Genomic DNA, 23,365 nt, shown 5'->3' on the forward strand with positions numbered 1-23,365 from the left:
ATATTGGGAATTGAATCCACATTTTCTTTGGCGAGAGGACCACATCTATTGCACTAGATCACTCTTAGATAGGGGCCGAACCCATAGTTTCTAGGGTGAATGCAGCAGACACATAAACCACTGGACCACTCTCACTCTGTTGGGGATCATATCCACAATTTCTTGGGCGCGAGGCGAACACCTTTACCACTAGACCACTGAATCTCACCCTCTAGAGTTTTGTCTTTGCTTGTGCAGCAATGGATACAAATTCTGATGAAAAACATCTCTTTGCCTGCAATGAATTTTTTTTAAAAAGAAAACAATTTTATAACATTTCAAAGTTGTATTCCTTTTTCTTTTATGTTTTGCAATGCGGTTATATGTGCCTTTGGCTTTTCAACGCTGTATTACATTTTTCACTTATGTTTCACATTGCGGTCATAAATGACTACAGCTCTTCAATGCTGTATTAAATATTTCTCTTATGTTTCACAATGCAGTAGCGCTTCTGCTGTAGCAAAATAATATTTTAATACTCTCTCGGGAACTTTTAGTTTAATAAGCAAAACTGAAACAATTAGTGAAAACACTTAAGTTATTTAATTTGCATGTCATATTTAAGTGTTTTCTGCATTATCATTAAACTTTGCAGCATAAAAAACAGTTTTTGCACTGAAAGGGTGTCTGTTAATGTTTTTAGGAGAAGTTTTTGAAAGTTAAGGGTATAAAAATGATATTTAGAGGTGGGTTAAATGGATGTTTGATGGGCATAATTGATTTAATGATAAAAAAAATTCTCATACAAAACAGAAATAAACATAATTTAATAGTAATTGTTTATGATTTAAAGATGATAATAACACAATAGAAACTACAATGGACAATTTGAAAGTCATCAACATATTAACAGAGCTCTCATTGTCCCGAGCTTTAAAAGCAAAAAAGTTCCAAGTAAAATTTCCAAAGACTCATTAGTGGAATATAAAATAAATAAATCAATATTGCACATAAAATTAATTGAACCATAAAAATAATTACGTCAGTTTCTCATTTCGCCAAAAAATATTATTTCTAATTGGGTAAAAAAATTTCGATGAAAATTTAGAAGTTTGTACCCTATTGTTTTTTTAATGGGGGCCCCTCAGGGCCAACATTTTACTCTTGGTTGGTAAAATTGGAGACCTACTTCTCTGCATGGCCCCCATGCTTGGTGCAGTTTTTGGTTAAACTTATCTTCACTGATGGTACACATATGTCGAAGTTGCACCATTCGGGAGGAAGTGTCAGTCATGGCTGCTGCTGTGGGGGTGGGAGAACTCGTGCATTGAGTGGGGTAATCATTTAGCGCACCTGGTGGGAAAAGATGGAGTGATGAAGTCCCTGAAGATGGAAACACTCCTGCTGTCCTTGCTGTTGAAATAGAATATTGCCATTTATATACATCATCTTATTGTATTCATGTTTTATAACATAATACTTGCATTTTTAGTTTGTCTAATGTATTTCAAAAAGAAAAAAATGTTGAGGTAGACTGTAATAGCATTTGTCACTCTTGTGGATGGCGGCCTGGTCTTTAAAAAACTTTTCAAAAAACAGTTTGCACATAAAAAACTAAGATCATATTTTTTCAGAGCTGCAATATACATATATGAAGCAAGGTCCATAACTATGGCTTTAATAATATTGAGTAATTCCCCCTATTTAACTGGAAAAAACAACAATAACAAGCGAGTGTCTTCATCCCCCTGCATAGCTCTTGTTAAACCAATCATCTCGTTCATTTTTTGATGCAATTTTGACCATATTTTATATATCATAAGTGACTTCGCCATCATAAAATTAGGTCACTATATATTCGCCATAATGAAATTACATCATTATATATTTTTAATTTGTAAATGATGTAATAACATTTGATGTGACATCATCATAAATAGTGTTGCAAATGTGGTCAATATAGTGCAATTATTAAGCGCTCAAAATCATAAAATTAGTATTTAATATGATTCGACTAAATTATCACAATCATGGTCATTCAAAAACGGAATTTATTTAACTCTGTATTAAAAAAGAAATTCTGAATTGAATGACCACTCATGTAATATATATCCTCGATATATAACAGCAGGTGAGAAAACAGTGACCTGTTACCTCGTTAAATTGTTTATATAATTTTGAATTAAATTATTTTGTACTATCTTATTTTCATTACATTTATTTCTTTTTGAATTGACAATGAAACACTTTGGCTGTAATTTGAAACATTATCATCATCCAGATGTTAAAACCGAATTGAAAAAAGTGACGAGCATTAAAATGTAATGGAACTGTTTTGACAAGATGGTCACAAGTTTATGAAAATAATGCTGAAATGAAAATACAATAGGAAGCGGAGTATCATGATATCCTTCATCGGCAACCGAGGAAATGGTTCATTAAATTAGCAAATGTTTCTTCGTTAAATTGAGTCATGAAAACATATGGGAAACATGAGTGTTGTTTGTTGTGTCGCAAACGCCACCATATACGGGGATGAAATCGAAAAAAACGTCCTGTTCAACAAGATCAAGAATTGGATGGATGAACAGGGGGTTCTGGGACGTAACAGAATATCATCAGGGAGATAGAATCTGTCTGGCGGTGAGACAAACTGGGGTTGACAGGGTCCTTTGTGATAGGGGTGCAAATTGAGACTAGGGATTTGTTATTTTCAGCCAACTCGTTTATTTTTATCCATAGATTGTGATGAAATTTGTGATGAAATTTGTGATAGAGATAATAAATGTGAAAATGTTAAAATCTGTTAGTCATATTGCACACAAGTTATTAATTCTCTGGAATTGTTTTAAATGTGACTAAGGTTTTCTGTCAGAGCAATTAAACTGTTTATTGATTATGAAAATTGGTGCTGGGCGCTTTAACATCATTTTGTTGTCAGGGATTTCGTTTGATTTTTCAAGAAAATGAAAATTTATGCATGATAATTGTGTTCTGCCGCAATTGCTGGAAACAATTTCATTTTCAAACTGAAATTTATTGGTAATGGGCATGTGAAAAGACATTCATTTGTTCATCTCAGTTTGACTTGGACCATTATTGTTTTTAATGAGCTAAATGTTTGATGGTTTTGAAATATGGTAACAATTGTTCAGGTTCATGAAAATAGATTTTGATGTTTTGTGCTCTACTTTTTCGAAGAAGAAAAAATTGAGGGGATAGCAAATTGGTGTGGGCGCGATAAAAAGTTTTAACTATCATTAGCAATGACTCAAATTCTTCAAGAAATTCTTATGAAACTTAGCACGCATGTTGCAAGGCCTGTTGACTCTGGCTTTGTTTGGCAGAAAAGAAACAGAGGAGCATTGGCCTTCACTCAGTGGCTCTCTTGTTTCTAAACATAGATTCCTTAAGTTTTTATAATATGTTTAAGTGTTGAACATTTTTTAGCATGTTTTGTCGATTTAATTTGCAAGATGCCATGTTATAATTTGTAACATATGTGCGAAATTGCACTTATCGGCAATGAATAAAACATCTTTGCATCATTTATTTTTTGTCAGGATATCATTGAATGTGTTTAAAATATAAGCCAAATGTGATTTGCATGAAAAGATGTAATTTTTGCAAGAAGAAACTGACTTTGTTGGTATCTTTACAACATTGATGATTTTTACTGCTGTTTCGATTCATTTCTAAGTAGCACATCAAAGTGTGAAAGAGCTACCTGGTTAATTAACTGGAAAATACAATTAACTAAGCAAATGAGATTTAGTGTGATGTGTAAATGGGTGAGGAAATGACCCATAACTGTTGAAGTTCACTTGATAATGGCGCCTCTATCTATTTTATTGTCAGTGAATGATTTCATTCAATGAAATATTGTTGGGGCAACTGACTATGGCAAGACATGAAAGAACGAAGAGGAAATCGTTAAAGTACGTTTCAGTAAATTGAATTCAAAAAGCTTTTAAGTGTATTTTGAAAGTTATGAATAAATAACAACAGCGCATACTAGTATGATGTTCTAAAATAGAAAAAGTCTATCGAAATGAAACTCTGGAAGAAATTGCAATGAAAACGGGATAAATAAATAAAAGCATTTCTGACTGGCTGAGAGACAGTTACAAATGGATTTTTGAATGTTTTAAATGGGATCCAATATTTTATACAGTTTGAAAGTATTTTTAGTAGAATTGAATGCCATTCAATTAAGGTAATCTATTCACCTGTCATGTAGCTTGTCCCCGAAGGATTTTGAGGTCAGGCTTGTTTAAATTTGTATTTGTTGATTGAAATATCAGTTTTTGAACAGATCCTGTTGCATTGTCACAGAACGATAAAAGTAATGCGTGTGAAAACATTGGGTTTGTTTAACAAGCTGAGCACCGATATCCGATATATCGTTACAAATTGAATGGGCGGCCCCAACGGACGAGGACCACAAAAGTTAAGGTGAGATGTCGCCCGTCAAGTGTCGCATTATACAAGACGTTAGGCATCAAACCCTTGGGCGAAACCGGCACCTTTTGTAGTTTCGTTGTTAAGTGCTTGTACAAACTCTTTCGGCTTTATGCCACAAGTGGATGTAATTTTAGATGGACATCTGACCGGGTCCAATTCAAACATCTTTAATGAAGTAGTGTAATCCATTTTGGGGGGATAATGAAATTTTAATTGTGTATCTTTTGATGTTACCTGCTCTAGAGGATTTGTCATTGTCAAAATGAATCAAGACATCAGTCCATGGGAAAGATATTTGAAGGCCAGTGACTCCAATTAACTTGGGGGAAAAATATTTCTGTAATCTGCACATGTTTGGGGAAGAGAAAATGAAAATCAATCTTAAATTTTTAAGACTCTTTTGAAAAAATCAAGCATTTTTGCAGATGAAGAAATGTCTCCCTCTTTTACCTCAGGGGATTTGCACAAAGAAATACCTCCCTCTTATACAATATGTGATTAAGATATGTATGTTTCCTGGCATTAGGCAGAGGTTTTCAAGGCCAGTATCAATTATTACAGGGGCCTCAGACCTGAATACTGGCTTATCAATATCTTTCTTGGACTATGATAATTCTAGTTTGATGTAATGAACTTCAAAGTCGTTGCAAATCATTTGTTTGACTTGCATTTTCAATTAGCATCAAAAGTGAATTTTCCAGCCTCTTTTAGGCTTATCGGCAGTCTCTGTGAAGATGCATGGAAAAGGTGCTATGACAGGGTTTGTTTGAAAAGGAACAACTGCATCACGTAGGGCAGATGAAAATATGAATGAAAACTCATTATTTTATGTGATAAAACATTTATTGTCCGTTATTGTGTGAATTATGAAACCCAGTACTTTCGAGAATGAGGCGATTCCTGTATGATTGTGTTCACAATGACAACCATGTGTTTGAAACTGGCTTTTCTTCAGTTTAAATGCCATAATTGTCATAGTTCTGTTATTATTGACTCTCTTAAAGATCGTTTGATCATTGTCTCACATTCTCATAAAATATAATTTCTTCATTAATTTAGCGTCATATTTTTTCCTACATACATGATGATTATGACAATAAAAACTGATTCAGGATTAGTTATGCATTTGTGAAGGTGAAGTCGATGTACATCTGTTAAACATGTTAATACAATAATTCTAAGTATGCGGTAGTTTTCTTGAAGAATGTTATGGAACCTCACTCCGTTTCATCGTAATTATGGGGCTTGACATTGATGGCTTTTGTGACCCTGGGGCGCTGTTAAAGTCATCTGGACGTCACCCGAAAATGTCGGGCGAGTCAACAGTCAACATGCCCGAAATATTTCGGGGAAATATCTTGGAATAATTTAATAATTCCTCTGTCAAGCTACCCTTGTTATTCATGAAGTACCGAATACCAAGATTTTGAACTTAAAATTTCTTTGTTTTCGAGTGTCTTGCTGTAATGATTGCACTTCAGTGTTGATGAACACACACTTGTAAATGTCGTTGTAATAGTCAATGCTTTAGTGATAGCTTGTCATTTACACATCTGGTAAACAATTTAAGCCCGTTTTTTGGTCGGTTCTTCGAGAGTGCTCAGCAATTTGTGTGGAATTCCTGATGTTGAATGTTGTTATTTTTCCATCTTTCCTATCGTTAAGGTGTGACTACTTTACTGTCCCGCTGTAATCTGATGCTAATATTCATGGTTTTACGAGCGAATTCTCACATATTAAAGATGTTCACGATCATTAGACAATCGCTTTCACATGGCTTTCATTTACAAAGTACGAAAACAGCACTTATATCCACTTTCTTCATATTCATAACGTAATAATTTATTGGTTGGTAAATCTGTTTTTGTTTATTGATGACTGTTTAGTCAGCATTGTCTTGGAAAATTCTAATAACGAAAAATGTATGAAGGCAGTCTCGTACAGAATATTTTTCTATACCTAATTAATTAATCGTAGACTCTCATTTTTAACACGTGACCGTACAATATATTTCTGTATCGAGAAGCACGTGCCTACAAAAAAGGTTTGGTATGTAGGAGTGAGCTTGTCGGTCAGCCAGTCTTGTCCAGATGATTACTGATGAAAGGGTTCACAAATTGAAATAGATTTTGGTACACTTGTTGAACGCCATAGAGTACAGGTCAAGCCAGACTTTGGCTATAAACCAATAATGTTGAACTGTTCAAAGAAATTGTTTACCATTTCTGCGTGGAGGAAGTATATGAGGGTATTTGGTGGTTAATTGTCACTCTACACTGCAGCCAGACGGCGTGTGGGGGTATTTGGTGGGTATTTGTCACTCTACACAGCCAGGCGGGGTGTGTAGATATTTGGCGGGTATTTGTCACTCTAGACAGTCAGGCAGTGTGTTGGTATTGGAGGGTATTTGTCACTTTAGACAGACTGGCTGAGTGTGTGGGTATTTGTCACTTAAGACAGCCTGGCGGAGTGTGTGGGTATTAGGTGGGTATTTGTCACTCTGGACAGCCAGGCGGGATGTGTGGGTATTTGATGGGTATTTGTCACTTTAGGCAGCTAGGCCGCGTTTGTGGGTATTGGGTGGGTATTTGTCACTCTAGACAGCCAGGCTGCATGTGTGGGTATTTGTCACTCTAGACAGCCAGACGGCATGCATGGGTTATTGGTGGCTATTTGTCACTTTAGCTGCTTTAGGTTCTTTTTGGACCTAAATACTCTAGAAAGGTTATTTTCAAGAGTTTCTAAAAAAAAAATCTTTTCTTTTCTCGAAGATTAAGATCACAAAGCCAGTATGTTACAATCAACTACAAGCATCAATAAATTGAATACTTTGCTTTGGTTGGTGAAAAATGTTATAAAGCATACAGTAGTGATTTCAGAAGTGTCCCTTAAAACACTTGATACATTTAGACAACGACCTATTGGTAGAATTAATGCCAGAAGAAGAAGATACCATAGCCTTCTATATTCTAATGTTGCTTGGTACGTTTTGGCGTTAAACCAAACACATGTTAAATCCCATATGCAAACTCATTTAATTTAAGTTAATTTATATCTACAAATGATTTCAACAGCTCAAAATGAAGTGAAGGGCCTCTAATAAATTTTAAGATGTTTTCTAGGGGGCACATTATTACTTACTAAAACTTAATTATAGAGATGAATAACCTCTGTCAACCAGGCTTGATTATGTTGCTTATCTTTAGATGTAGTAATGATGTAAAAACAAGAAAACTGACATTTCTATACAAAGAAAATGTGGCCTAGCTCAACGCAGCTTGTTTTAGCTTTGTCAAGTAGCCACGTTCAGAATGAAATGAGTTTATCACTGTCAGTAAAAAAAAAAAAAAAGACGTAAAACATGTTGGTGAATTTTTTTTTCAAAAACTGTTTTGCTTTTTATATGATGGCGGTGGTCGACCCATTATGAGAACATAAACTTTTCCAGCTTAATTTATATTATAAATAATTCATAGATTATTGCTGGTTGCAAGTAAATTTCTTTAATGACGACAAATGTAAACTTGTTGAGTGCTGCGCGTCTCAGTAATGAAGTTCCGATGGCTTATTTATAACATTATGCTGTGGAAAATTGGTTGTGTCTGTTTAAAGCAGAATAGCAGACATTCTTCCAGAATAAATATTACCATTATTGCCAGCAAAATTTGGCAAATATTTAGATTTTGAAGCTGTAGAGGTATGGTTTACAATGTTATGTGTTAATATTACCACATCCTCTGGTGGGCTGAGTCCCAAATTTGAGGTCTGGTGATGTTTTTAGCTTGTCTGGCTTTTGGTGAAAAAAGTCAGGGTGTTATGACATAGTGGTGGTACCACAGGGTTGTTGAGATCATTGGCACTTAGCGGATCTAGCAGGCTCATATAGAGCGATGCAGACATCATAAAATTGTCAACGTGAATTTTGTGTCAATGTGGTAAATAAATATATGCATAGAATACACTAGAAAGCAACATTTATTACTAAAAATTGCCAATTTCTTGGAGAAGGACCCCCATATCCCCATTTAGAGACTATACTTTTTTATTCCGGAAGGTATCGGGGAAGCACCAACATATGCCCCCTAGGATGTACCCCCTTTTAACGTTGAATGCCTGGAACTGCCAAGGGTTGCTGTAGTTTTGAACAAACAATGTGTTATTTTGAACACAGTGTAAAACATAATAACCAGAATAAAGAATTAAGCGGGCATGTCCTATGTACCATCGCAATAAGTGCATTACATTAAGTAACCATTACCTTAGTGTGAGTTATGCAATTTATTGGATGCCCTCATTTTCATTCAATAAACAACGAACCCCTGCTCTTTCAAATGTCTGCAGGCCAAAAAAACTCTGCTCTGCAGAAATTCCAGACCGGAATTTTAATGGCCGCCTAAAACGTGCTCGTAAAACTCCACAAAGGCGTTGGTTTTTGATTGGCTTTTAATTGGTGCCTTTCATAAACAGTTTTAAAAGGGTTGTAAACATTGTGAGAACACATGTTCCTCTGTCATAACATTGCAAATGTCTTTGGTGCCGACCATAAGATATTCTGTTTGGTTCCTTCATGGTCAAAACCCTGGGAAATCATTGGTAAATGTGGCCTGTGGGGCTTTATTGACTTTGATGTCTCAGAGTACTTTTTTGTTGACTTGATCTGCTTTTTATGTTTCAAAATTACTTTTCATCGCTTTGATCCAAGCCATGAATTTCGTGGACTCGTTTTGGCTTACACGACTTAGCGGATTCATTTATTGGGCCATGATGTCATACTTCATGATTGACCAACCTGATTTTGAATGATTAAGTAAAAGTCGCTGCCAATAAACTTGTTGCTCCCTTTAAATAAATATGTTTAATTTTGCTAAAATCAGTACATTTTTGCTGACCGAGTGTGTTTTCAGAAAGATTTCCTTTTATGCCGAAGCCTCACAGCAGGTAGCAATGATGTAGAACAGCTAGCCATCTTATTTTTCTCTCTATGTTCAGAACCATAGTTAAAAGCCATTTTTTGTAATAAAACAGAACATTGAAACAATCAAGAACCACTATTACAAGTAGATATTGGATGTGCTTGGAAGACTTCCTTTGGTCTCTCGACCAACAGGATACAATTAGCCATAAATCTGCAGAGAAATGACATTCTGGCTATTGGTATGGTGAGTGAAGAGTTGTTAGCACAGCCGAGAGGGGGGATATTGGAACCGCTGAGGAAATGATCATCTTCTACCAAGCTAAACACCACTTTACAAGCAAATCTGGATTAATACTGCTGGAGTTATTGGATACCCATGATTGAGCTGTATATTAAAGCCATCTCCAAACAATAATGGGAGTTCTGGCCAGAAAGGAAACAATTGAGTGGTTTCATCAAAGGAGATGAGGAAAAAATCTTAAACCTGCATGTACTGAGCTAAACATTTGGATTCCAAAATCCAGGTTGATAGAAAATGCCTGTTGTTTTCGCTCAGTATCCATTTTTCAAATGGCCTGTTCTGGGCTAGCTGTGTGCTATCAGCTGTTTTATAATCCATTTAATTGGTCAGATTAACCTTCTGATAACCTGTTGGTCAGTTCAGGTCAAGTTTGACCAGTTGTTCTGTTGGTGTAAGGAAATTGTCCATGAATCCTGTTGTTGATGTTTTTGTTAGTATAATGCTAGAAACAAAAATTAATTATTCCGAATTTAAAAATTGTATTAATTTTCAGTCTATATGTTAATACATAAATGGTCAACATTTTGGTAAATGTATATATTGCTTTTAGCCATATTTATTTCTATTCACCTTTTATTGCCATTGCCTTGATTGTTTAATAGAAAATTTCGAGGCGACTTGATGCATTTTATCACCCCGCCACGAAGTGTTTGGGGGAGGGGAGGGGTTATACAGTCCGTTCTTCTTTCCATCCGAAAAATGTTCTTGTCTGATCTATTATGTTTGTGAAAATATCTTTTATAAAACTTTGATCACTTCAAGGCCATAAGCATTTTTAGTGCGGATTGGCTTAATAATTATACCAGTTGATATTAGAATTAGTCTTTTCTAGTACTCTTTTACCAGACAGGCGAAATATTCACTTTGAAGGCCTGCATGATAAAACTAAAAGAATGTTATTACAAAAACATTTGATCACAGATGGTGTTTCTGGCTTGACGACATGTTTTACAAATTAAAAGTTAATATCGGGAAGGCGGAGTGGTAAAATTAGGCTCGAGTCTGGATGGCACACGTCCTAATGGCGTGTTGAAGGGTTTACACATGGGCTAATGTTTGCTAACGTCACTACACGAGGTGTGAGATTGAAATAGGAGGGATTTATTAATGACTTGGTAAAGAAAAATGAATAGTGCAAAACTGTTCATTATGTTCATAAAGGCAGTTATAAATCCATTATTGTCTTAAATTACGTATTAATTTTTGCTCAAGTCATGGTAAATATGTTTTTAATTTAAAATCTTGAGAAAAAGAGACAAGTTTTGAAAAAAAATAATTTCAAGCTCGAATTCGTTTTCTTTGTTGGCTGGAAAATGAAAATAAGAAAGTCTTCTGGAAAAGTGATCACATTTTCTGAGGGCAAAGAAAATGAGTTGGAAAACAGGAAAACACTGCAGTAATGGTTGTGTTGAGAGGTTTGCTGGCTAGGTCAGACTGTGACATGATTTACCAGTTTCGGTGGGGATAAGTGTGGACTTAAATGCTTGTACCAGTCTGACAGCTTGCTATGTACTAACAGTGACTAGATTATTATTAAATGATGTATAGTTTATCAGTAAGGCCAATATAGATGAATTGCTAGATTCTCATTCATTTTTTTTTTAAATGTGGGGGGGGGGGGTGAGAGGTGACATTTGACCGAGTATACGTAATACGGTAACATCAAAGTTAAATAACTTTCTTCAAATTGATTTTATGAAATAAAAGATAGCTTGTTAATATTATCAAAAGACAATTTTCTTTAAAAGTCTCAGAACTGTTCAAAATGAGAAATTGGAGTTTGAGAAATTGGGGTCAGAATTTGCCAGGAAATTCCAATGTGAGCAAATAGTACCAGTAGACATGCTTCAGTGATTTCATTCAGTTCATTGGCCAGTTATTTTTACAGTCCAATCAAAACACTCTGATTCTACTCTTAGCTAATCAATGACTTTGGCAATGTTGAGAAACTACAAATGTCCCCCTGAGGAGGTAAGGGTTGGTAGTTGACAGGGATTGTCTGCTAATGGCTTCAACCAGAACATTGTTGGCAGAGCCACCTGGCTGGTGCTGTGAGAACGCCAGAAACATTTATAGATGTGACATAACATAACAATGATTGAGTTGATTGTTAATGATACAAAGAGCTGTTTGGAATCCCTAGAATGATGCTTTTTAATTCTTTCTTCACAGTTTTTGCACTGACAGGGGGGTTTCTGTTTGAAATCCTTAGAATGATACTTTTCAAATCATTTTTCATGGTCTTAATGCACTGATGGGTTTCCGTACTTATGGGATATTGAGAAAAACAAATTCTAAAGACTCTTTAATTTAATGTGGTCGTAAATTGTGCTCAGAAGAATTGTTGACTCAACATTGAAATTAATTCCTCACAGCTTGGGGAATATTGGTCTTTTACAACATTCAACTTTCTATGGATGCTACAGGCCGCATATTTGATTTGTGTTCATTGTACATGATTTGCCGTGATATCTCCAATTTTTTGACCTCATGGATCAAAAGCAGTTTCAAATCCAATTGAATGTTAAGAGTCGTTGCAGCTCGGCTGGGAATTAAAACAATTTCATATTTTACATAAATATACAATCAATGCTAGGCTGGAGTCCACCAAATATCAGATTATTCTGAACGTCCTTCGCAGTAATTTCACTGTTGGCTAGTATATGCCAAATGACAGGAGCGAATGATTTAATAAATCACATAGGTTTCCAGTGGAGTTCTCTCTCAGAACTGGAATCAGAGGCTGAAATCTAGTTTCATTCCGAAGATTACATATAAATACCATCACAATGATATTACGGTAGAGACCTATGGGAATGGAGTAAATTATGAGAGTAAATTACAGTATCTATGTGGCTGTCAGAGGCCCTGGTCAATGGTAGATGACCAGGATCAGCGGAGAATTAGCTTTATCTAGATTGATGAGGTAATTACTCTTTTGAGGTAATGAATGTGGTCCCTATCCACTGTTCATAGGTAATGAATGTGGTCCCTATCCACCCTATCAAATGTTGTTTTTCCCTGGAATTATTATGGATGCGTTTTTTGGCTGAAATGTCTCTGAAATTCTTCTCTTCCATAAAATGATTAGTTTAAACATATTTATTTGGGTAAATTCATATAAAATGATTCTATCAGTGCCTAAATTTGTACAAACTTATGAAATATCCAAAAGCAATCATCTTATAACTTAAATAAAAAGGACTTTAAATGATTGACCCATTTCTGCAGAATGTTGTAGATACCGCCTCTTGCATGGTACATTGTATTTAACTAGATAGACTGTAGTTTCGTTTTTATAGTTAAAGCTCCCAATTCAAAATTTCGGTGCAAATTGTTTTCTACCAAAAGGCTTTATTATTCAGGTGTATTTTTGTTGCTTTGAAGCAGTTTCTCTCTTGATGTATAAATTATGCAATAGGAGTTTGTTTTTTGAATGAACCAAGATTCTGTTCCGACAGCATTAATAATCATCGAAGCAAGAATAACTTTTTTTGGGATATGGAAGTAACTAATGCGTGCATATTATGCATCGACGATGCACAACTGACATACAAAATTAAGACAATTATGTCGAAAGAATGTTGATTTCGTGCTGTATTTCTGGCCAATTAAATATGATGCTGTTGCTTCATTAATTTCTACTGTCAGTTTCGACTGGCAAAACAGAAACTATACTAAATGGCATTAAATAAAGAGGCAGGTAAAACCCTTTCGCTTTTCTCCCGACGGTTTTTAGTGAGTCTTTGTGAAACACTATATGGGTGGTCTTGAAAAAGTTTGTTCTAGAATATTGAAACAGGAAGTATATCCTTGTTAAGATGGATTGATATTAAAAAGTTGTTATATTAAACTTTCCCGCTGCTGGTCATTGCTCCCTGTAATTATGTAAATATCTCCCTGACAACAAGTGTCATTCTTTGTTCGGTCTTGTCCATCTTATATCTGTTTTTCCTGAAGTTCATTATTTTCCACTAATTTTTTGGAATCCACTAATGTTTTGTGTAAGGAAAATATATCATAAACCAGATACATATACAAAAGACAATTATTTCCTGTAATGTTGTTTATATTTTCTGTAATCATCTTGTAATGAACACTGCCACAACAGTGGGAAAACTGGGGAAATTCAGGAGAAATCTCCATTCCAGTGCTAACTGTTTAATTAACATCCCACACGAAAGCAGTAGCACACAACAGTTTTGGTGCGATATTCAGGAGTCCAGAAGCAACTTGGTGGCTTATCGCCATGGCAATCGCCACCTGTTGCTTGTTGCTGAAAAGAATCAAACCGAGTTGTGTTGATGGTGGGGAGATGGTGGTTTGATATCACAGCGGAGCCTCCCTGTTAAACTAGCGTTACACACAGGGACTGACGGTGGCCTCACAGTTGAGGGTCATAAAAATTGAACCACAATTCATAAACTTACATTACTTTATCTGAAGTTTATCATTGAATAACTGAACAGCTTGTACATACATATAAGTTCTGCAGGAAATGTAGGAAATGTTTTGTTGTCAAATATTTTGTAATCTTTCAAAGGGGAGCTTACTTTTCCGAGTAAATTTTGTACAATGACATCAATAAGCCTTGTAGTATTTGATAATTTTGAAAAAAGTAAGGTGACTATTCCAAATAAAGAATGATACCACCTCCCCCTCCCCCTCCTCCCCCTCCTCCCCCCCCCCCCAAACAAAAAAATAAAATAAGAAATAAAATAAATAAAAAGCATGTAACCACACTATCACACACTTGCAATCACCATTACCGTAGTTATCATCACAACGTTCATTCTATGACCTTTTAAGGTTACAGTGCAATGAGATCACAGTGCACCATTTTCACATATATGAGGTAACCTAAATGGTTATCATGCAGGGTAAGGCATGCTTAGTGCGCAAAAGTGAATCTTTCCTCCCAGCATCTATTATGACCCTATGTAGATGACCTTTTTAAGGGTTGTCTTAGGAACTAAGCTTGACATGAAACATGGTGATCCTTCAAGTAGATGGATTCCGCCATTTGGCAGCTTTATTTTCTTTTTCAGGGTATATATCATTCACTGTTTCTTTTATTTTATAGCGTTTTCCTTGTGATTGATTGTAGATTAAGGAATAATTCTGCCATCCATCAACCAATGTTTATACTGGGATGGAATTTAATAGTTGTGTGTGACCTTCCAGTGCCACTTAAAGATTGATGACCTGAGTCTCCCTATGTGGCTTACCTCACAATAAAGTGTCAGAGTTGCTAATCAAAACAAGTTTACTACAAAATATGAGACCTTTTAAACGGTGGGACATTATGTAATACGATGTGACCCACAAATATTGTATTTCTGGAAAAATTAGCCACCTCAGCGTGATGGAGATGCCTGCAGCTCAGCAATTACTTTCTTCCAAGACCCAGTATGACTTGAGCTGTACAGAATGTGTCCATTAAATATCTGGATATATCGAAGTTATTTTGACAAGTCAGGAGAGATGGGGCTGATTGAAGCCCGGATAAGATCTGTAAAACATAAACCATGGCTTGTTAGCTCCCATAAACCTCATCCAGATATTGTTTTCAAAGAGTTTATTGCCTTCCCCTGTTGTTCTTATATGTAGCAATGCTTGTTAACATTTTCATGGTCCAGATTGAAGCTTCGATTAAAACCTTTAGTATGAAATATGGCTTTTAAAAAGAAGGCTTTTACTTTGCTGTATGATAATGACTTTTGAAAAGAAGGCTTTTACTTGGCTGTATGATAATTGCTTTTAAAAAGAAGGCTTTTATTTTGCTGTATGGTAATAAAGCCTCAGACTGCTGGATATATACCATTGTGATGCAGCTAATAGGTCTGTCTGTCTGTCTGTCTGTCTGTCTGTCTGTCTGTCTGTTCCGTCTTTATTTGTCTGTGATTTTGTTGTCCATGTCTGCCTGGTCTGTCTGCGTCTCTCTGTCAGATTATCTATCTGTCTTTGTGTTTTCACCTTTGTCTGTCTGTCTGTCTGTATTTGTGTCTGACTATCTGTTGGACTGTTTGTCTGTATTTCCGTCTGTCTGTCTGTATGTATGTATGTCAGTATCCCTTCATCCATCAATCCAACCATCCATCTCTCTGTCTTTCTAATCACACAGTTTCCATGTTAAACTGAACAGTCTTCAGATGTATACATCTACATTTATTGGTAACTAGAATCCTTTGATATGCACACTGTGAACATACTTTTTTGTCATTGAACATAAAAAAATTGTGGGTTAATTGAGAACAAAAATGTACAACAATTTTCTTGTTGTGTATTTGCAGGATATGGAAGCTCGGAACCACAACCTGCATCACAGTTGCCCGGGCACCTGGCCCTTGTGAGCATGCCAAACCCACGGATCACCGAGCAGCCCATGGACTCGTATTTTGCCAAGAACCTACCCGCAACACTTGACTGCAAGGCTGAAGGTATGTATCATAACAGATCAAGTTTTATGATATTTGATTAGTCGGCTTTAATTGATAATGAAACCTTAAATTATAATAGCCCTGCTTATCATTTTGAAAATTTTGATTTTAAATACCAACTCGTAACTCATAACAACTCGGCCATCTCCGAGATAGATACAGGCCGAGGTGTTCCAATTGATATCAAATAGATGAAAGTTACACAGTACTATTAAAATATCCTTGTTTGTAAACCTCCTACGCAGTAATCTCCCTTGGTGACAGAAAAATGCCGGGTTTAAAAAAATTAACCTTGAGCTTAATTGTTTGTTTTGAAAATGTCATTCAACAAGAATGAACTCCATATAATTCTTCTTTGATGTATATTATTTTTATCCACCTTCTATATACTCATATGAGTGAAATGTGTTACAAGAACTTATACAAAATATAAAGCAAGGAATTAACATGACATGCCGGTACAAATAAAAGGTGAATTTCATGCTATTGAAATCTATGTATTAGACCATTGACTCTATTTCTTCCGAAGAAACGTATGTATATTTTTGTTATAATTTAGTTTTAACCGGAGGATTAGCTTGAGGAAAAAACCAGAATATCTACAATTCCGGGCTTAAACTATTGTAACAATATTATTAACCATAATGTCCTTGGAGCATATGTACACCCAACATAAAACAAAATATTATCATTGAAATAATAACCATTTTTGGTTATCTGCTTGCACGTTTTTCTTCTAATTTCATTGCGCCGACTGGATGCTATGCATCAACTTTTTTCTTGTTATGCATGTATTTGGATGAAGTTTGGAAATTCTCAAGTTTTTGGTAATCGATCCTTATCACAAAACTTCTGTGTACTGAATGTTTATGCATTTTTGTATAAGTATGGTATATTAAGGTTATTTTTGCATGTAAGAAAAAAAAAATGAATGCTCAGTCTGTGTATTAATTAAGCTTTTAATTTTGAAAGATCAATGTCCGTTTTATATGACTCATAATTCTCACTTAATAATGTCCTCCATTGTTTTATACTTCATTTTAAACCTTTAATCTTAGCTAATACTTTATTTTTTTAAGAATATACATTAAGCTAAAACACAGATTATTGTAATAGTATAGAAGAGTGTTTGGGGGTTAAAAGTGTAGCTTGGTTGGATATAAAATTGTATTAACTTTTACAAGGTTGTTTCTTGTCATAAACTTTGAAAATGAGACCTAAATTATCCTTCAATGAAAAGAAAATGAAAGATTTGAAAAAAATCTCCTGATGAGGTGATGAAATTTTGATTTAATATTTTTAATTATATATTGACAAACGAACTTAACAAATCCAAGCTTGCCAATTTATGTACCATATCAAAAAAGCAAAATAAGTGTGCCATCAAAACTGACCGCCCTGTCATATAACATATATATATATAAAAGCCAAGAATGCCCATTATAAAAGTGTCATTGCAAAAAAGCAAGATTAATGTACCATGAAAAAAGCTTGTTTTTTCACTGGGAAAATGGTCTCACCAAACCAGAATGCCCCTTTATAGTGATTTTGCAATGAGGCAAATCAATTGTATGATGTCCCTTATAAATGCCATTTCAAAAAGCAAAATAAGTGTGCAATAAAACCTGCGCCCAGAGGGTCATGAACTCACCATAGCAGAATGCCCCTTTTAAGTGCCATTGCAAAAATGCAAAATAAGTGTGCCATGAAAACTGCACCCTGTCATGAACTCACCAATGAGAATTCTCTTTTTAAGTGCCATTGCAAAAATGCAAAATAAGTTTGCCATGAAAACTGCACCCTGTCATGAACTCGCTAAAGCTGAGAATGCCCCTTTTAAGTGCTATTGTAAGAATGCAAAATAAGTGTGCCATGAAAATTGCGCCCTGTCATCAGAGCTCATAAAAGCTGAGAATGCCCCTTTTAAGTGCCATTTCCTAAATGCAAAATAGGTGTGCCATGAAAACTGGGCCCTGTATGAGCTTATCAAAGCTGAGAATGCCCATTTCAAGTGCCATTTCCTAAATGCAAAATAGGTGTGCCATGAAAACTGGGCCCTGTATGAGCTCATCAAAGCTGAGAATGCCCCTTTCAAGTGCCATTTCCTAAATGCAAAATAGGTGTGCCATGAAAACTGGGCCCTGTATGAGCTCATCAAAGCTGAGAATGCCCCTTTCAAGTGCCATTTCCTAAATGCAAAATAGGTGTGCCATGAAAACTGGGCCCTGTATGAGCTCATCAAAGCTGAGAATGCCCCTTTCAAGTGCCATTTCCTAAATGCAAAATAGGTGTGCCATGAAAACTGGGCCCTGTATGAGCTCATCAAAGCTGAGAATGCCCCTTTCAAGTGCCATTTCCTAAATGCAAAATAGGTGTGCCATGAAAACTGGGCCCTGTATGAGCTCATCAAAGCTGAAAATGCCCCTTTTAAGTGCCATTTCCTAAATGCAAAATAGGTGTGCCATGAAAACTGGGCCCTGTATGGGCTCATCAAAGCTGAGAATGCCCCTTTCAAGTGCCATTTCCTAAATGCAAAATAGGTGTGCAATGAAAACTGTGCCCTGTCATGAACTCGTTAAAGCTGAGAATGCCCCTTTTAAGACAGTGCATTTATAAAAATGCAAAATAAGTGTGCCATGAAATCTGTGCCCTGTCATATGACTTGTTTGTTTTTTCACTGTGATTAAAGGTTTAAAAAAGAAGCGGGTTGTACATTCATCATATTTTATAGCTAATTAATGTCATGTTCTTATTGCAAGTATTACAGTTTTATTATATTTTGTGGTATGTTCCTGAGTTTTTTTTAAATCCCACTCTCTGTTGTATGGTGGGGAGGTCAACGGCTTTTGGAATTATAGTAATTTATTTTGTGATATTTAATTAAGGGAATACACTTGTTCACCAAGGCAATTAGCTTTGCCATTTATTTTTTTTGTGGTTCGTACAAGTGGGCAAGTGTTTACTTTTTCTACAATGCTCATGTGGGTTATATTTCTCTTGATTTTTGTAATAAATGGCAGTATGTCCATTGTATATTTACACAGAGTGGAAAATACAAAAAATGGAATGATTTATTTATAATCTCCTTTGTAATAACAATTCTATGTTTACTTATACCATGTCCATTAATCAAAATGAAGAAAGTGAAGAAAGCTTAACGACATAGATGTAGTTTTATAGGTACATGTATGTGCAATTTTTGTTTTCACTGGAGAATGAATATGGACCTGTCAAAGTTTTGGGGGTCAGCAGGTATATAGGGGAATTCTGATGGTGGTTGATTTCTGACCTGCGAGGGGGTGGGGGTTAGCAGGTAATATAGGGTCTTCTGACGGTGTGTGATTCCAAACCTGTGAGGTGTGTGGTGGGGGGGGGGGGGGGGGGGGGGTCAGCAGGCATTTAGAGGACTTTTGACACTGGATGATTCCTGATCTGCGAGGGAGCTTGGGGTCATTAGGCATATTTAGGTGGATTTACATGGTGGGTGAATCCCGAGCTGGGAGGGGGATGGGGGTCAGCAGGCATTTACAGGCATTTTGAAAGTGTGTCTTTTACTTGACTATAGAATCTGGGAAATAGCCTTGGCTGGATTTTCCTTTCCCGGAATAAATGATGCCGACCTAGGGACTGTTTAGGGGATTTATTTTGGGGGATTCATTCATCATATATGTAATTATATCCAAAAATGTTTTTTTAACCATCACTGACTGATATAACTACCTGTGATTCTACCTTGGCTTTGCCCTAAGATTTACTGAATACCTAAGTCTCCATATGAAAGTTGTGTTTATATTTGAATAAAAGATGAAAAATATATTTATGAAAAATAAAGTGTATCATCATTTTGCAGGAGAGCCAACACCAACAATATCGTGGTACCAAAATGACCGAAAGATCGTGTTTGACAGCATTACCAACTACAACGACAACACTCGCATGATCGTTGACCAGGGACGACTCTTTATGCTTCAGTTTCTGCACACGAAGAATCGCACATACACAGGAACATACTACTGTGTGGCTACCAACTCACACGGGACAGCGCAGAGTAGGACCGCCTTCATTGACATCGCAGGTGAGTTTTAGTGTAAAAACCATTATATTTTGTTGTGATTTATGTTGTTGTTGTTGTTGTTGTGTTGGTCCATACAAACTTAATCCTTATTTAAGATATGCATATGAAACTAACAAAGTAGTATAAACATATTACCAGAACTGAACAAAATGTTTATTATCTTTTGCATACACAGCATATCGAGAAATCAATTGCCTTAGTAGATCTAAGGAAATTCAACATCTTATTTAAAATCTGCTGATGAATTCAGCTATTTGAGTTTTACAGAAGAAAAAGTAATTATTATTCCTAGATCTAGGTATGATTAAAAATGTTTGTGAAAATAACAATGCCTGAGTGCACAGCTTAATTACCAGTGCCGATCTGTACAAATTCCAGAAATATCTGGGCTAAATGAATGTGTTTTTATTAGACAACATTCTGTTATTGGATGTCACACTAATCAGAGGGAACAGTTATTTCTATCAGTGCTTTTAAATCAGACAAAAAAAACCTTTTGCTCTGCGAAGATTTCCCTTAAACTTTTGCCAAACAACTGACAGACTGGTTCACGATTTAAAAGCCAGCTAGTGTTGCGAACAATTAACTGGCGGCAATGATGCTGCAATACCTATGGGCTATGTTTTGTCAAAGTTCATCAAGAAGAATATGAAAATACAACCTACAGTCTAGCTGAGAGCATCCCTTGATGTTCGTAGTTTTGTCATTTGTGTCACAGGCTGCAACTTTTCGTCTGATGCATTGTGTCATAATGTAGTAAGAAATGGTTTTACGACCCACCGAGGTCAGCTGAGGTTAGCGGAATGTGAAACTGCATGACTTGTCTGCCTCCCAAGCAATTTTCTTACACTTGTTTGTAAATATGGGCTTATCAGTAATCTGGCTGATGCATATTTTTTCAACTATCACCAGTTAATCATAAACAATTTTCTGTTCATCCTGGTAATGGTGAAACACTTTTTCTTTCTTGACTTTTATTAGAAAAATAATGTTTTCTTTTCTCCATTCTAAAGAAATAATTGATATAACGCTTTGTTTTATTTATCAAGCATGGTAATTAAATACCTTGGTTTCACTTTGTTTTATTGAAATGCAAATCGTAGGTTAAGAATGTCGCGGTTTGTTATCGTTTTATATCATGAAATATTTAATAAACAAAGAGCCAAAATGCTTTTTCCATCAGGTAATTGACAATAATGATACAGTAGTCAAATAATATAGCTATGTTATCTGCATTTGACGGCAGTAAAACAAGGCTTAAATCCGCATGCCCGAAAATTGCAGTGATAAATGCACTTGGCACCCATCAAATCGCTGATAGCCCCATATAGCTTTCACTTCTGGCACAGCTATCTGATTTACAAACATATTCATGGAATTTTATTGAATTGTTAATGAATGAATTGTCTGACATTTGAGAATTAATTGAGATAAGTGAGTAATGTAATGGTTGGTAAGTAGTCCTTCTGGGACCAAGCATGATGTCCGCCTGATATACTCTGTTATAGAAGCAATTACGTGCAGTGAATATATTGTTGGCTTAAAATTGTCTGTTTTACTAAGAAAAGAAGTTGGGGTCTTGTGATAGCCTTGTTGATGTTCTTGGAGTCATTAGTGTCCTCATAGATATCTTTGTAGACTTTGATATCGGCAAAGACATTCAAATGAAACTTTGTACACATGTTGCAAAAGCTATTTGCACATGACCTTGTGTTTTCATAAGCAAGGCCAATTTCAATTCCAGAGAACTTGAAACAAGGGCTAGAAAACTTTGCAAATATGTACCATTTTTTAATGAGTAGAAAATTGTAGGTTATAGAGCAGGACATTGTAGGTTATACAGCTGAACATTGTAGGTTATACAGCTGAACATTATAGGTTATAGAGCAAGACATTGTATGTTATAAAGCAATATATTGTAGGTTATACAGCTGAACATTGTAGGTTATAGAGCAAGACATTGAATGTTATAGAGCAATATATTGTAGGTTATACAGCTGAACATTGTAGGTTATAGAGCAAGACATTGTAGGTTATAGAGCAATATATTGTAGGTTATACAGCTGAACATTGTAGGTTATACAGCTGAACATTGTAGGTTATACAGCTGAACATTGTAGGTTATAGAGCAAGACATTGTAGGTTATACAGCTGAACATTGTAGGTTATACAGCAGAACATTGTAGGTTATAGCGCAAGACATTGTATGTTATAGAGCAAGATATTGTAGGTTATAGAGCAGGATATTGTAGGTTATAGCGCAAGATATTGTATGTTATAAAGCAAGATATTGTAGGTTATAGAGCAGGATATTGTAGGTTATAGCGCAAGACATTGTAGGTTATAGAGCAAGATATTGTAGGTTATACAGCTGAACATTGTAGGTTATACAGCAGAACATTGTAGGTTATAGCGCAAGACATTGTAGGTTATACAGCTGAACATTGTAGGTTATACAGCAGAACATTGAAGGTTATAGCGCAAGACATTGTAGGTTATAGAGCAAGATATTGTAGGTTATAGAGCAGGATATTGTAGGTTATAGAGCAGAACATTGTAGGTTATAGCGCAAGACATTGTAGGTTATACTGCTGAACATTGTAGGTTATACAGCAGAACATTGAAGGTTATAGCGCAAGACATTGTAGGTTATACAGCTGAACATTGTAGGTTATACAGCAGAACATTGTAGGTTATAGCGCAAGACATTATAGGTTATAGAGCAGGACATTGTATGTTATAGAGCAAGATATTGTAGGTTATAGAGCAAGATATTATAGGTTATAGAGCAAGATATTGTAGTTTATAGAGCAGGATATTGTAGGTTATAGAGCAGGATATTGTAGGTTATACAGCAGGACATTGTATGTTAAAGAGGAGGACATTGTTGGTTATACAGCTGAACATTGTAGGTTATACAGCAGAACATTGTAGGTTATAGCGCAAGACATTATAGGTTATAGAGCAGGACATTGTATGTTATAGAGCAAGATATTGTAGGTTATAGAGCAAGATATTATAGGTTATAGAGCAAGATATTGTAGTTTATAGAGCAGGATATTGTAGGTTATAGAGCAGGATATTGTAGGTTATACAGCAGGACATTGTATGTTAAAGAGGAGGACATTGTTGGTTATACAGCTGGAAATTGAAGGTTATAGAGCAGGATATTGTAGATTAATAGGCAGTAA

At 35.6% G+C, this 23,365-nt stretch overlaps 1 protein-coding gene across 7 annotated transcripts in view; it reads left to right on the forward strand.

The window, feature by feature from the left end:
- Nucleotides 1–23,365, forward strand: part of LOC128234607 (roundabout homolog 2-like) — a 124,845-nt gene that overhangs the window by 74,078 nt on the left and 27,402 nt on the right. For all 7 annotated transcript variants that reach the window (XM_052948938.1, XM_052948936.1, XM_052948942.1 and 4 more), the window contains 2 exons: nt 15,953–16,099; nt 19,950–20,174. In XM_052948938.1, the coding sequence (XP_052804898.1) occupies nt 15,953–16,099; nt 19,950–20,174 (372 nt within the window). The remainder of the gene's footprint in view (nt 1–15,952; nt 16,100–19,949; nt 20,175–23,365) is intronic.

This window comes from Mya arenaria, chromosome 5 (genome assembly GCF_026914265.1).
Source record: "Mya arenaria isolate MELC-2E11 chromosome 5, ASM2691426v1".
Classification (NCBI taxonomy): domain Eukaryota; kingdom Metazoa; phylum Mollusca; class Bivalvia; order Myida; family Myidae; genus Mya; species Mya arenaria.